The sequence below is a fragment of the Rhinolophus sinicus genome, linkage group LG01 (genome assembly GCF_036562045.2).
Source record: "Rhinolophus sinicus isolate RSC01 linkage group LG01, ASM3656204v1, whole genome shotgun sequence".
NCBI lineage: Eukaryota > Metazoa > Chordata > Mammalia > Chiroptera > Rhinolophidae > Rhinolophus > Rhinolophus sinicus.
Genome location: NC_133751.1, coordinates 179,055,975 through 179,069,308, shown reverse-complemented (window position 1 = coordinate 179,069,308; position 13,334 = coordinate 179,055,975). Strand labels below are relative to the sequence as shown.

The following is a 13,334-nucleotide window of genomic DNA, read 5'->3' as shown; positions in this document are numbered from 1 at the left end:
AGCAGGACTTCCATAGTAGAGGCTCCGTTTGTAGTGGGACTGGAGGTCAGTCGGAAGAAAATAGACTTATCTCAAAATAGCTTTTTCTGCAGCCTGAAATTCTCACTTTTAGAGTGATTTTGGCTGATGGAGAGTCTAAACAGACTCAGTTAACATTTGTGAACATGCAAATAAGTGACTTTGAGAAAGAGGACACATGGTCATCAAACAGATGAGGTTATCACTTACACCAAAAGGGAGTTAATGGTTAAAAAGAAAAAGGAAGGGAAAGGGGGATCCCCTTCCAAGTTCCCATCTTATCCTGAGTGGTGTCATGGTGAGGAGCCCCTGGCCTGTAGGGGGCAGCAGGAGGTTCACCCTGCTGTGTTGTGAGGGGAGAAACTCCAAGATAAAGAGAAGGGGGCAGTGGGCAAAGGCTTACGGCTAGAGGTGCCAAAACCCCTGACCTACTTCTGAATTCTGCTTGAGCCAGACCTGGCACTGCTCCAGCAACAAATAAACATGAGGTATATGAACATTTCTGGCCCCTTTATACAGAATGCATGCTTTGACTGATTTCCCTTTCCTATTTGAATCCAAAGCAGCCTAAAAATATGATTCCTGCCAGTCCCCATTTTTTGTAACCCCGTTACCCCACGCGCAGCACACACTACCCTTTAGCTCATTACCATCTTTCATTTTCTTTAGGAGTGCTTTTAATTAGATGTTAAATCACCAATAGCACCTAACAATCTTTACAGCTTTATTTTGGAATACTTTTCCCCCTAGCATATGGCAGAACTATCAACTATTACTCTCCTTCCTCAATGTTTTTTTTTTTTTAATTCAATGATTTATTGCTCATTTTAAGCCTTCACCATCAACTTGGACACACACACACACACACACACACACACACACACATCTGTGGTGAGAAGCTACACTAGTCTGCACACAATGCAGTTAAATCTGGCAGCTGTAATTCCAAAGAATGAATATTTTCCAGTTGTGGTAGGGGGCCAATCATACAGAAAAGAAACCAGCTGTTACATGTTAGTTCCTGATGGGACTTTTCACACAGGCGCTCATGTTGCAAAATTAATTTTCTGTTAAGACTTATTTTGAGAACATGGTGTCACCTTTGCTCCCCTCTCAAATCCCTGATTCTTCCTGGGAAAGTAAGAATGATCCACGTAATGGTCATTTAGCCCTATGTAACTGTGTCCTGGTTAAACGCCAACTTTGATATTATAATTTAGCTATTTAATGGTTTTCTTCACTAACTGTACTGAACAAAGTATTCTTCACAACCAGACTGGGAAGGATAAGCCTTTAATTCATTTTTCTCAGATATCTGCTCACTTCGCTTGCACGAGCATGTGCAAACCAGTGCTTTTTCCCAGCCTCACAAAATCATCATTCCCACGAATTCAGCAGGATTCTGGGGGAATTCAGTCAGGCAAGATTCACTTCGTGAAGCTGGCACTTTGGTAGGAAAGTGAATGTTTAGAATTTCTTATCTGAGAGTTTCTATTTATTTCTAAACTATATGCGATGCCTGTTGAACGTTTTGGTGAGGGAACTGCTGGCCTCAAGTAAGGAGAGGAGACGAACTGGGAGGCAATATCGCTTGTACACCAGCTGAGTTACCATCTGTTTCAACCAGCACTTTCAGGAAATCTCCAGAGGACTTGTCCCACATCCTCCAAATCTGGATATGTCTTCCAATGTAATCCTGAGATTTCAACTGTATTAAATGAACGGTGCTGCATTCAAAATTCTCTCTAATGCCTAGAGTTCATGACTTCACCACCAATAGAAAGCTTAATTTTTTAAAACATTTAAGCTCCCTTCTTGAGTTCTGTGACCTGCTATTTTTCAAGAGCACCACAGTCCCTAAAATTCATCCCTCAGAAAACGAGAGGGGGTTTAATATAAGTACATTGCCATGTTGGCTGGGCTGCAGGCTCATTCGGAACAGAGTCAAAGTTTTTCCATTTGACAGAAATTCATGTAAGTGATTGATAAAAACAAAACAAAAAAACAAAAAAAGTTTGGTTTTATTTTTAACATTTATGTCATTTGGGGATGCTTTTTATTAAGGGTTAGATCAGAAATCAACTGCTGGTTCATTTTATAGCAATCGCATACAGAAAACAGTTAATCTAAATTTTTTCTTCTTCAGTTTGGACGGAAAGTGCCATTTTGTTAAGTAGGTGACTTTTAAACAGTAGTGTGGCTTGGAAGAGCTCATTTAGAAGTGATCCTTCCCATCAGTTTAAAACACAATGTGAATTACAAGCAGAGAAAAGATATACAACTTCCCTGGTGCTGACTTTCCTGGCCCCACACTTTCAGCTCTTGAGGAGTGAAACACTCAAAGAATCTGTTATAAATCTCAAGATGTCTCGTGACCCATGTGGTGTTCATTTTACTAAGGAAATAAAGTATAAATAAATAAATAAATAAAAGTACTCAGAGCAGCGGGAGGAGAGAGGTAATCTGAGGTCATTGCTACACTTTGTCAATTAGTGTGAGTCACTCAGATGGAAGGTAGAATACAGAGGCCTCGGAGGAAGAGTTTATTCTAAAATGCCACACAAAAGGGTAAGACAGAGATGTCTTCTCCGAGCAGCTAACTAATGCCTCCAGACAGAGGCTGGCCAACTATGACCCCCACAGGCCAAATCTGGCCCACTGTGTTGTGCATTATCTCTGGCTGCTTTCATGCCACAACAGCAGAGCTGAGTCGTTGCAGAGACCTTATAGCCCATAAAGCTTACAATATTTACTAGCTGACCCTTTACAGATCAAGTTTGCTGACTCTGGCTCTAGAGAACAGGCCTGGAAGTTGAGTGTGCTATATAGATGAGGGGAACATAAGGACAGAGTGGAAAAGTCATATAACTATCAAATTTAAAACCCAATGATACTAAGAGAAAACACCTTTCATTTGCACAGCATCTTTACCTTCTTTAAGTACTTTCAGACTATTTTTGGAGTTTGCTTTGAACAGATAGTTAGGTTGTAATCTGATCAAACAGAGAAGAGGTCCATGAAGGTCCAGACGCTGTGACGAGGGGAGGGTCAATGTTCTCACTGAATGATAACTAAGGGGCATGGTCTTCTTTCAAGTCCCTGGCATCTCATGCACCCTTGGGATCTTGCAGTATATGTAACACGTGGCTTCAAATTCAATAATTTTAGATTAGGTCAGTGTTAGGAGTCCTCTTTTAATTTTATACAACTCAACAATCAGTGTCCAACCAAGGACTTGGAATAGGAAAAGTTAGCAGAAGATGTGATCAAATTCTAGAATCATGGGAGGCCAATGAGATATAGGGAGCATGTTACAGGGAGCCTGGGCATTGTGGATGTGTTTTGTTTTGTCCTGTATTTTTCCTTTTTAGCACCCTAATTTTCCTCTGGGAGACACAGCTCTTTAGTTCTCACTTCATGAGGTTCAGGTGGGGCTCACCCCACCACTAACTCTGTGGTAGGCACAAGTAGGCCTGACTGGTGGGAATATTGTCTCTCCTAGTCACCGTGATTGGTTTAGGGACAGATGTATGACACAAGCCAGCCAATGAGAATTAGCCCTTGGACTTTCGTTAGGACTACTGGAGACATGGCGCTCTCTCAGATCACAGGGGCTAAGGATTATGGGAGCCTGGAGCTGCCGGGGGATCTTGCTGCTCCATGGACAGATCATGCCTAAGAATGAAGCCAAGAATAAGCAGAACAAGGAGACTTTGGAAAACACTGAGAGAGGAAAAGAGAAACAGGGAGTGAGGGAGTAAGGGAGAGAGAAAGATAGAGATAAAACTGAATCCTGGTAACATAATTTGGGCTTAGAACTAAATTCGCCTAATGGAATCTTCTGGAGTTTTCATGTACATCAGCCAATAAATTATTTTTTGCCTTTAACTAATGTGACTAGTTAGTTCGGTTTCTGCCACTTGAAAACGAAAATGTTCTGATTGATACACTGAGAACATTTTTTATGCTGATAATGACCTTTACTAACACATATTTCATTCCAATTGTGAACATGAGCAAATGTGCAGGAATCAAAGCAATGTCTCTCATCAAAATCAGCTGCAGAGCAGGGCAGGGCAGGATGAAAACCACCCAGTGAACTATTTCTAGATTCCAGTCTTACAGTTCCCCAAGAATGGGATTCTATCACTAAGCTTGTGTAAGATATTTCTGAGTTTTGTTTTCTTTTATAATGACAAAGCTGGAAAACATTTTTTCTTAGTAGCATTCATGATATTAGCCTTCCAGAGATTTGTCAAAAATATCATTTATTGAGGTTTTGTTCTTTGATGAGGTTGTGTTCTACATCATTCAGACACTTTTGGGCCAACTTCAAGCATCAATAAATTATGTGTATCAGGTTTCTTTTTATTCAAACACATTCTCTTCTTTTTTATTCCCAAGATGTATGCCTCTGCATGCACGGCTTAAAAAAATCTTCTGAAGAGTTGTTCTGTGATGTTTATGTATTAAATAAACAACAGTTTCCATCTGATGCTTTTACCTATAGGAACGGTGCCATACATTTACAGTTTCCAAGTTGAATTACTCACCAGTTGTGTAACTCAGCAAAGGCAGCTTTGATCTTCTTCACTGAACTATCCACCTCTTCCTTGATCATGACGCGGTATCTAGTTAGAGACACAGTGCAGCGTTGCAAATCCTTCACCGATTTCTCAATGTTTGGGCCTAAAATTAACGTCGAGGAATAAAATGTAAATTGAGTGCTTTATCTTTTTATTTGTGAGCTGAAGAACAACAAAAAACCCCAAGTAACTCACCCCCACCCCCCAATAAAAAGAGTGATGTGTTTTGTTTTTCAATGAAAAAAACAAATTCTGTCCCGAGGATGTTTATAACCCAGGGTTTTAAAAATCCAGAGTTGGTAGTTTATATGGCCCCTGAGACTGCTCTGATTTCACCAGTGGGTTCCCTGGCAGGGCTGTTCTGGACACACGTGTCTCCTTTGCTCTTAGGAAAGAGGTTCTGATCATATGTTTCATCACAAACTGCAGTTTCTTGGAAACGGATATGTCTAAAGACCATTTGTGCTGCTGGCTCACTCTGTGAACACCACTCTGCGTGGTTAAAAGCCAGCAGGGCTTTAGAAGAGGAAAATGACATAGAGATTGGGAGAGGTACAAATGAGCTAGAAAGAGGACGGAGCCTCAGTGCCAGGTAGGCTGGCTCTGGCCCCATCTGTCCTGAGCCAGGCCTGTAATTATAGCAGCAGCACTTAAAGCGGCTCTGTGGGTGCCAATCTTGCCTGATTTCCTGAAATTGTCACCAGGCTTTACAGATAGTGCAAAACAAATAGGCAAACGGTATTTATCCCAACAAGGGCATGTTTCTTAGAAGAAAGAAATCTCCCTCAAGAAAAGTGAGAAAGTATATCAAATCCAAGCCAAGGAAATCAGATACAACTGAGGCTGAATGGGAATAATATTATTTAATCTTCTGGGAATCAGAAAGGAAGTGTTTTAGCCCCTCTCATTTTTAATGCCAGTTATATGGATAAAGTATATCAAAGCTTTAAAAATAACAAAAAAATATAAAACCCTCTTTTACTGTTATACTGTCTGCACGTTCTAACACAGAACTGAATTCACACAAGGAAGATCCTGTCTGAAGAAGACATACCAGCCTCTAGACTCATCTTTGTTCAATGCATGTTTAGAATTTGTAAATCAAGAAAACATTCAGCATTCACATTTCTAAAAGAGCTCCTACATTCACATTTTCTTTATAAGATATTAGGGTACAAAGTATTTGTGGTGCAAAGTTATCCATGATTACAGAGAGAAGAATGGCCACAGAGCGGCAGAGAAAGGGGGTGCAATTACACTTAAAACACTCAAGACCTTTGGTTAACCTGGGAGGAATCACATCTGCCTTTCAATCTAGGTGGGTCATAGGAAGAAATGCAATTTCAGGTGTATCTCTCCTTCACTAAGCAGCATCTTTTGGCAAGTTCTATCATTCTGGAACTTCTCTGTGTGTGCAAAATACGTTGAATCATTTGTGCAAAAGAAATCACTTTACCTCTTTTCTTTGCCAACTCATCTGGCTTTATTTCAAGATGAGCTGCAGGGGCATTGCACTTAACAGGAGATGTTTTTGCCTTAGGCTTGCTTGGGTTACAAGGCTGCTCAGCTGACCACTGGAGGCCATCTGACCTCTCTGGTGTTCCATGTATAGGTTTGGGGTTCCCATCTAAGGATAGTTTCTGTTGCAGTGGTCTGTTGCCTTCTGTAAGAAAACACCAAATAATGACTGTGAAGTGAGAAACTAAAAACATTGATGATAATGTGATAGGGGATGCCAAGCGTTGTTTTTCTTTACATGTTGGTAATTATGCCTTTCATTGCAAACAGTCCAGAAATTGTTGTAATAGACTCCCCAGAAGATGAGAGAATAGACTAGAAGTAGAAAGAGCCTTGCACTTGGAGTCAGAAGACCTGGGTGGGTGTTTGGCTCTCGTAATTACTTGCAGAGTGGCCCTGGGCAAGCCACTTAACATCTCTGAGCCTTAGTTTCCTCAGCCAGAAAGGTTATTAGGTGGTTTACATCAGATACATGAGAGACGATCATTTTTTCCCCCCATTTGGTAAAGGCTCAGATGTCTTTAAGTATGAGTTTTGTATTGAGGCTATAAACATGTAGCCCTCCTATCTCCAAGAGCTACATTAATGTCTTGTGGTATTTTGTTCTGAATTAATGAAGGCAGAAGAATGATTGGAATTAGGGCAAGAATGAAGTGACAACAGGTACGATAATCATTTCATCTAATTTGTGGAGAGATTAAATCAGGAAACATCATCATAATATCTCAACTATTTGAAAATCTAGGGAGTCAGATTCTCTCTGGAGCTCTAACAGATGTGGCAATAAATTAGCAGCACGTTGCTTTTGGCATGTTTTAAAGGTAGGTTCCTATTTAGTTATTGCTGGAATAAATTAAATGGCACCTTCGTAGCCTGAAAAGGAAATGTATCACCCTTAACATCTTACTTAACCAGAGGGAGCTTTGGGTGTGAAAAAGGGGAAGCCAATGTGCTTCTGAAGGCCGGATTCTTGGAGAAAGCTGGGTGCAGTGGAGAGTGCAGGTTTGGATCCAGGAGACCCATGTTCTGATTTTCCCTCGTTCCTGATGACCCTGTGGAATGACTTCACTTTTCTGGTTGACTGTGGCTCACACTCAAACAGAGCACATTATCATCTCCATGAAGCCCAGCCCCTTTTCAGACAGTCACCCTTCCTCACTTCTCTCTGTCCCCGTGGTACGTCGTAAAAACTTAATGCATTGTATTTTAACATAAGCCTTACGTCCCCTGCCACTGCCCTGAAGAGGCTATGACTTCCTTAAAGGCAAATACTAAAATATGATTCATTTTTCAAGCCCCAGTACTTGTGGCTGGATCAATAGCTATCTGTAGAATTGTAACTGAAGTAAAGAACACTTAAAATGATTTCATAGAAGAAGAAGAAAAAAAAGAAACAAAGAACATCTTTTTTGACACTGTTACAAACTTTACGGAGACTGCACTGGGAAAGTGCAAAAGAATCTGATCTTGGTCCTAGTCAATTTGATTTTAGACATTAGTCCATTTATAATAAGTGTAAATTTCACTTTAGTTGAATCCATGAATAATAACCTACATATCAAGAAAGTACAACATACATTTTATGGGCTGAATGATGAATACTCTTTAAAATATGCTTAAAGGGAAATTAAGAAATACACAAGAAAATACACAAGAAAATTTTCAGGAAAGGTAGTGAACATGGTGATTAAGTACTGAAAACAGCACTTCCTCCAGTAATGACACATTTAATAGAATCCCCAGAAGATTAGAGAGCATACTAGAAATACAGAGCCTTGTACTTGGGAGTCAGAAGACCTGGGTGGGTGTTTGGCTCTCGTAATTACTTGCAGAGTGGCTCTGGGCAAGCCACTAACCATCTCTGAGCCTTAGTTTCCTCACTAGAAAGATTATTAGGAGGCTTTAGTTATACTAAAGTGGAACTTCACTCTAGGCAGTGTTGTCAGACTTTAGTGTGCATGAGTTCTCCCTTAGTACCTATTACAAATGCAAAATCCCAGAGGTTTGGATTTAGCAGTGGGCCCAGGATTCTACCCACCAAGTGATTCTGTTGGGGTGGAGATGAGTGGCACCACCCACCGGGATAAACTCTACTGTGAAAGATGAAAAACTGAAATTTTGATGAGTCTGTAAATGTTTTGTTAAAAACAGTGATTCAGTACAGGCTGGTTCCAACTCATTCTCTCTATATATCATAGTTAAGATTCAGCCTTGATGAAATATTGTAAATTGAGACTCTAAAATACAGCTATCTGTGCATAGTGTAGTAAATTAGTCTTATTCTTAAAAATAAGGGGATTTATATTATAGCCTAATGGAAATAATGACCTAAGGGAAAAAATTATTCTGTTGAATGCAAAAGAATTTTAAATGGAAGACAAGCATGCAAATGAGCACAGGCTCATTAACCCAGAGCTGAACATATTTCGTTTGTGTATCAGAAAACTATTGGTTCATTTCATCATGCATTCAACAAATATTTATTGAGAAATTTGAGTAGCAGTATTTATTTATTTTGGGGGGTGGTGTCCTGAGAAACTGTCTAATTATTGGTGGGATCATTAAACATTGGGATGATCTGAAGTTCTCAAAGACTACTTGGATATAATATTTGCACACTGGCTGTACAGATCTGTTTCCAAATATAGTAAAACTCTGGAGCTCTTTCAGATGAAAATTGGTGGAGAGTTACTATAGAACAGAATTAGGTTCATCTTGACCACGAATCCTGATATTTTTAGCAATTAGAATAATGGGAGTTCTCTCCTGGATAGAGTGATTTTCCTCTAAGATTAGAGGTCAGAAGTACCACCAGCCTTTTGTCTTTCTGGAATCCATTTGTAAACTTCCATAGACTACAGCTGATTCAGAGTTGATTCATATTACTGTCCAATAAGATAGCCATGTGGCTATTGAACATTTGAAATGTGGCTTGTTCTAAATGGAGATGTGCTTGCTGTAAGTGTAAAATACACAGTGAAATTTGAAGACTTAGTACAAAAAATATTTCTTTGATATTTAAAAAATATTGATCACATGTCAAAATGATAATATTTTGGATAAATTAAGTTAGATAAGATATATCGCTCAGTTTAATTCACCTGTTTCTTTTTACTTTTTAAAATTTAGCTACAAATATTAGTATTTTTGTTTTTTGTAGATCTCTTAACATTTTCTACATAGGCAATAATGACACCGGTAAATGAAGTTTAACTTCTTTCTTTCCAATATTTCCTTGCCCTATTGTATTGGTTGGGAATCCTAGTACAATGTAGTTAAGCATCCTTGCTTTGTTCTTGATCTTGGGGAAATGGTATTCAATATTTTATTATTAAGAATGGTATTAGCTGTAGAACAGATTTTTCATGTTTACCAGGAAGTTCTCTTATAGTTCTGATTTGCTGGGAGTTTTTATGTTGTCAAGTGATTTTATTTTGTTTTATCTATTGAGATAATCATATTGTTATACTCCTTAATTTTTTTAATATAGTAAATTGCATTGACTGGTTTTTAAATGTGAAATCAATGTTGTATTCTGGAGAAAAAGCACACTTGCTCATGGTGTATTTTTTTTTTTTTTAATTTATATTGCTTACTTCAATTTCCTAACATTTTGTTGATGATTTTGCTTCTTTAATCATGACCAATATTATTCTGTAATTTTTCTTGTAATGATTTAGTCAGGTTTTTGATAAAGTTATGCTAGTTTCATTAAATGAGTTGAAAAGTGTTCCATTCTTTCTATTTTTTTTTCTTTTAAACTTCTCTCTGCTCTTCAGTTTGGATAATTTCTTTTGACCTGTCTTCAAGTGCACTGATCCTTTCTTCTTCATTGTCCAAATTGCTATCAAATACATCTGATGATTTAAAAAAAAAATTCAGATATTGTACTTTTTAGTTCTAGAGTTTTCATTTCACTATTTGATCTCTCCTGAAATTCTCCTTATCTTCACCCTTTATATTCATCTTTTTTTTTTCTGTAAAAATTTTTAAGCATATTTATAATCTTTTGCTGATTCAAACATCTGTGTTATCTATAGGTTTGCTTCTAATGACTAACCTTTCTCTTCATTATAGGTCACATTTTCTTGCTTCTTCCCAGGTCTAGTGATTTTTAAAATTGGGTATTGAACATTGTGGATGATATATTGAGAAATGTTAGATTTTGTTATTTTTCTCCAAATACTTTGGATTTTGTTCTAATAGGTCATTAAAATACTAGTATATCACTCTCCACTCTCTTCCCCCACCACGCCCACCCCCCCTTTCCTTTCCTTGAAGGTAAATGTTAGGGATCTTATAGAATAAGCTAGAGTAGAAGAGATGTTAATGGGGTAGTGGACTGTTTCTTAAAATATTTTCATTTAATGCTTCTGTTTTATACCTCCCTTCTTAAGCTTGCCCTCCAGCCTATCTGCTGACTCTAAATCCTGAGCTTCCCCATTTTCTGCTGGGCAGTCATCCTCCTCCCTGCCACAGCTCCCTCCCTTGGAATTCTATGCTGCAGCTTCCCATACTCTGCTCCATCACTCAATTCTCATCCATCTACTTTCTCTCTCCTACTAATGGAGGCCCTCCTTTTCTTTCTCTTCATTATTGTATATTTCTACATTAAAACATTTCTTTACTATAATTCAGTGGGGTTTGTGATTAAGATATAAATTCATACCTTTCTTTTTCTTAAAAAGTTATTAATATGCATTGCTAAATTATTTTCCAGTCAATTGGTACCTATTTATACTCAGCTGTAATGCGCAAAAGTGTTCTCATAATTAACTCTTGCCACTACTGAGAACTATCAACTTTATAGTTACTAAGTCTTATTATCAACTAACGTATTTGATTTGTCCTTCACTTGATTTATTTTACACAGCAAAACATGAACTGTGGTGGTTGGTTTTTGTTAACAGCACCACAGAAAATAAATCTTTCTCTTAGGAGAAATATATGAACTTGGATGCAAAGGTTTTCATAATATATGCACAGCCATGTATAGAGTAGTTCTAAAATAATTATTTTAACCCATTAATATGGTTTAATAGTCTCCTACACACATACAATTTCAGTAGAGTACAATGTCTGATGACGATTAATTTACTATTGTAAAGTAGTTCTACCTAGGAAAAACTGATCAAGTATAATTTTGTTGTTATAAAATTGGCTAAAATTCCTAATGTCTGTGTTACTTAAAGCATGTCACTATTGACTTAAAAATACTTAAGTGAATATGAGAGTGTTTTGTGATAACTGATAATAATATATTGGTAGTTCTTTGATCATTGATCTTAGAGTTCTTAAATATTCACAAACGAAGAAATGCAAATGGAAATTAAATATCTTAAAAATGTTCCATTTCCCTATTAATCAGTTTTACAAATAAAAACAATGAGATTAGTACAATCTTTCTAGACAGCAATATATTAAAAACTGCAAAAATATTCATACTCTTTGAACCCAATAATTCTATTTCTAGGAAAATATGCCAAGGAAATAATCATAGTTGTTCATAAAGATTTATATACAATAAATATTCACTAAACCATTATTTATAATAGCAAACAAATGGAAACAATCTATATGGACAATAGTTTGGGAATTATTAAAAGAAATTGGCAAATTTATAAAAATACAATACAGCCATTAAAAATCATGTTTTTAAAGGACACATATGAGGTAATGTTTATAATGTTGTGTTAAGTAAAAAGAATATACAAGTTCACATTTGAAAAAATATATATCCACATATATATTTGTGCATTTAAAAAATTCTGAAATAAAATTTAACAGTAGTTATTTCTGTGAGGTAGGATTTTTTTATTCCCCTTAAACTTTACTCCATTTTTCAAATTTCTTCAATTAGTATAAATTTCTTTTAAAATTAGAAATACAAAATCCGTAAATCAGGAAAGCAACTTAAAAAAAAAATTTAATTAGCCTAATTAAAGACTTGTTTGAGTGCGTACTATGTCCATTTAGGCACCAGAAATACAATGGTGGTCAAAGACAGATGTGGTTCCTAAAATTCTAAAACTCACAGTCTAATAGGAAGACATGTAAATCAAACCACCCCACAAACAGATAAAGAATTACAACTGTGATAAGTGTTATGAAAGTACACAGTATTCTGAAATCTGTAATTGGCATTTTTGACCGAGGGATAGCAAGAAAGAATTCCCCAAGTTAAAAACATCTAAGCTAATTTAAAATCGTATGAACTAATCAGGTGAAGAGGGCAGAACATGCATTCTAGGCAGGAACAGCATTTGAAGCAGGAGGAAGCAATGTATGCCAGTCATCAAGTTACTGTCTCTCTGCTCACCTCCACCCTTCTTTGCCCTATTTTGTGATCCTGGAGCTGGACCCTGTAAATAATTCTCTGTTGCTAGCTAGCAGAATGTTAGCTTTGTAAGTAGAGGGTAATAAGTAATCTTGCCAAGCTATAAGGACAGGAATATACTTCTCTTCTAGGTTCTGATCCTCCATTATTAGTGGTATTCATTTCATCACAGGAACCAGCAGCCACGAGGAGGAGCTCCAGCTGCTCTCTCGTGCCACGTTCCCTGCTTCCCCCACCCCGACAGTGGCTTTGAGAAGCTCCAGTCTCTCTACATCCTCTGGCAATGGTTGGTCTCTTCTACAGAACAGCTCAGTCCATGACCTGAGACCAGTTTTTTATTTGTTTGTTTTTGCCACCACAAGGCCGCATGTCTCTCTGGTAGCCACACTTGTTTTTTTTTTTAATTAAAGTTTATTGGGGTGACAATGGATAGCAAAGTTGCATAGGTTTCAAGTGTATAATTCTGTAATAATACATCATCTATATATCACATTGGCCACACACCTTCTTTGATGAGGTCAGAATCTCAGGGTTGGATTGGGGGACTCTTCTTCGTCCTAGTTCCTTCATTGTCTAATCTTCCTAGAGATAATAATTGCTCTCTTGCCCTGTCTGACCCCTTGGAGTCCGCATTTACCCCTTTTGGTAGTTAACTACCTCCTACTGTTTTAGTTATCAATTCTTTGGATTATATTCCTCCCATTCAAATAACCAGCGTTCTGTCTCCTGACTTGAACCTGACTGACACAGATAGCCAGTAGGAGGGACGGAAAGCAGACCAATGTAAGAATGAGCACACCATAAAACAAGGCTGGAGCAGGACACACAGGTCAGACTATGCTGGGCCTGTGGGCCAGGGTAACATTTTTGGTCTT

The 13,334-nt window shown here is 37.7% G+C and overlaps 1 protein-coding gene across 9 annotated transcripts in view; it reads right to left on the bottom strand.

Moving 5' to 3' along the window:
- SPATS2L (spermatogenesis associated serine rich 2 like) overlaps positions 1–13,334 on the bottom strand; it is a 162,562-nt gene that overhangs the window by 29,875 nt on the left and 119,353 nt on the right. For 7 of the 9 annotated variants that reach the window (XM_019746487.2, XM_074339760.1, XM_074339764.1 and 4 more), the window contains 2 exons: positions 6,061–6,267; positions 4,572–4,707 (listed from right to left, as the gene is read on the bottom strand). In XM_019746487.2, the coding sequence (XP_019602046.2) occupies positions 4,572–4,707; positions 6,061–6,267 (343 nt within the window). The remainder of the gene's footprint in view (positions 1–4,571; positions 4,708–6,060; positions 6,268–13,334) is intronic. The other 2 variants (XM_074339761.1, XM_074339762.1) reach the window with 1 other exon arrangement.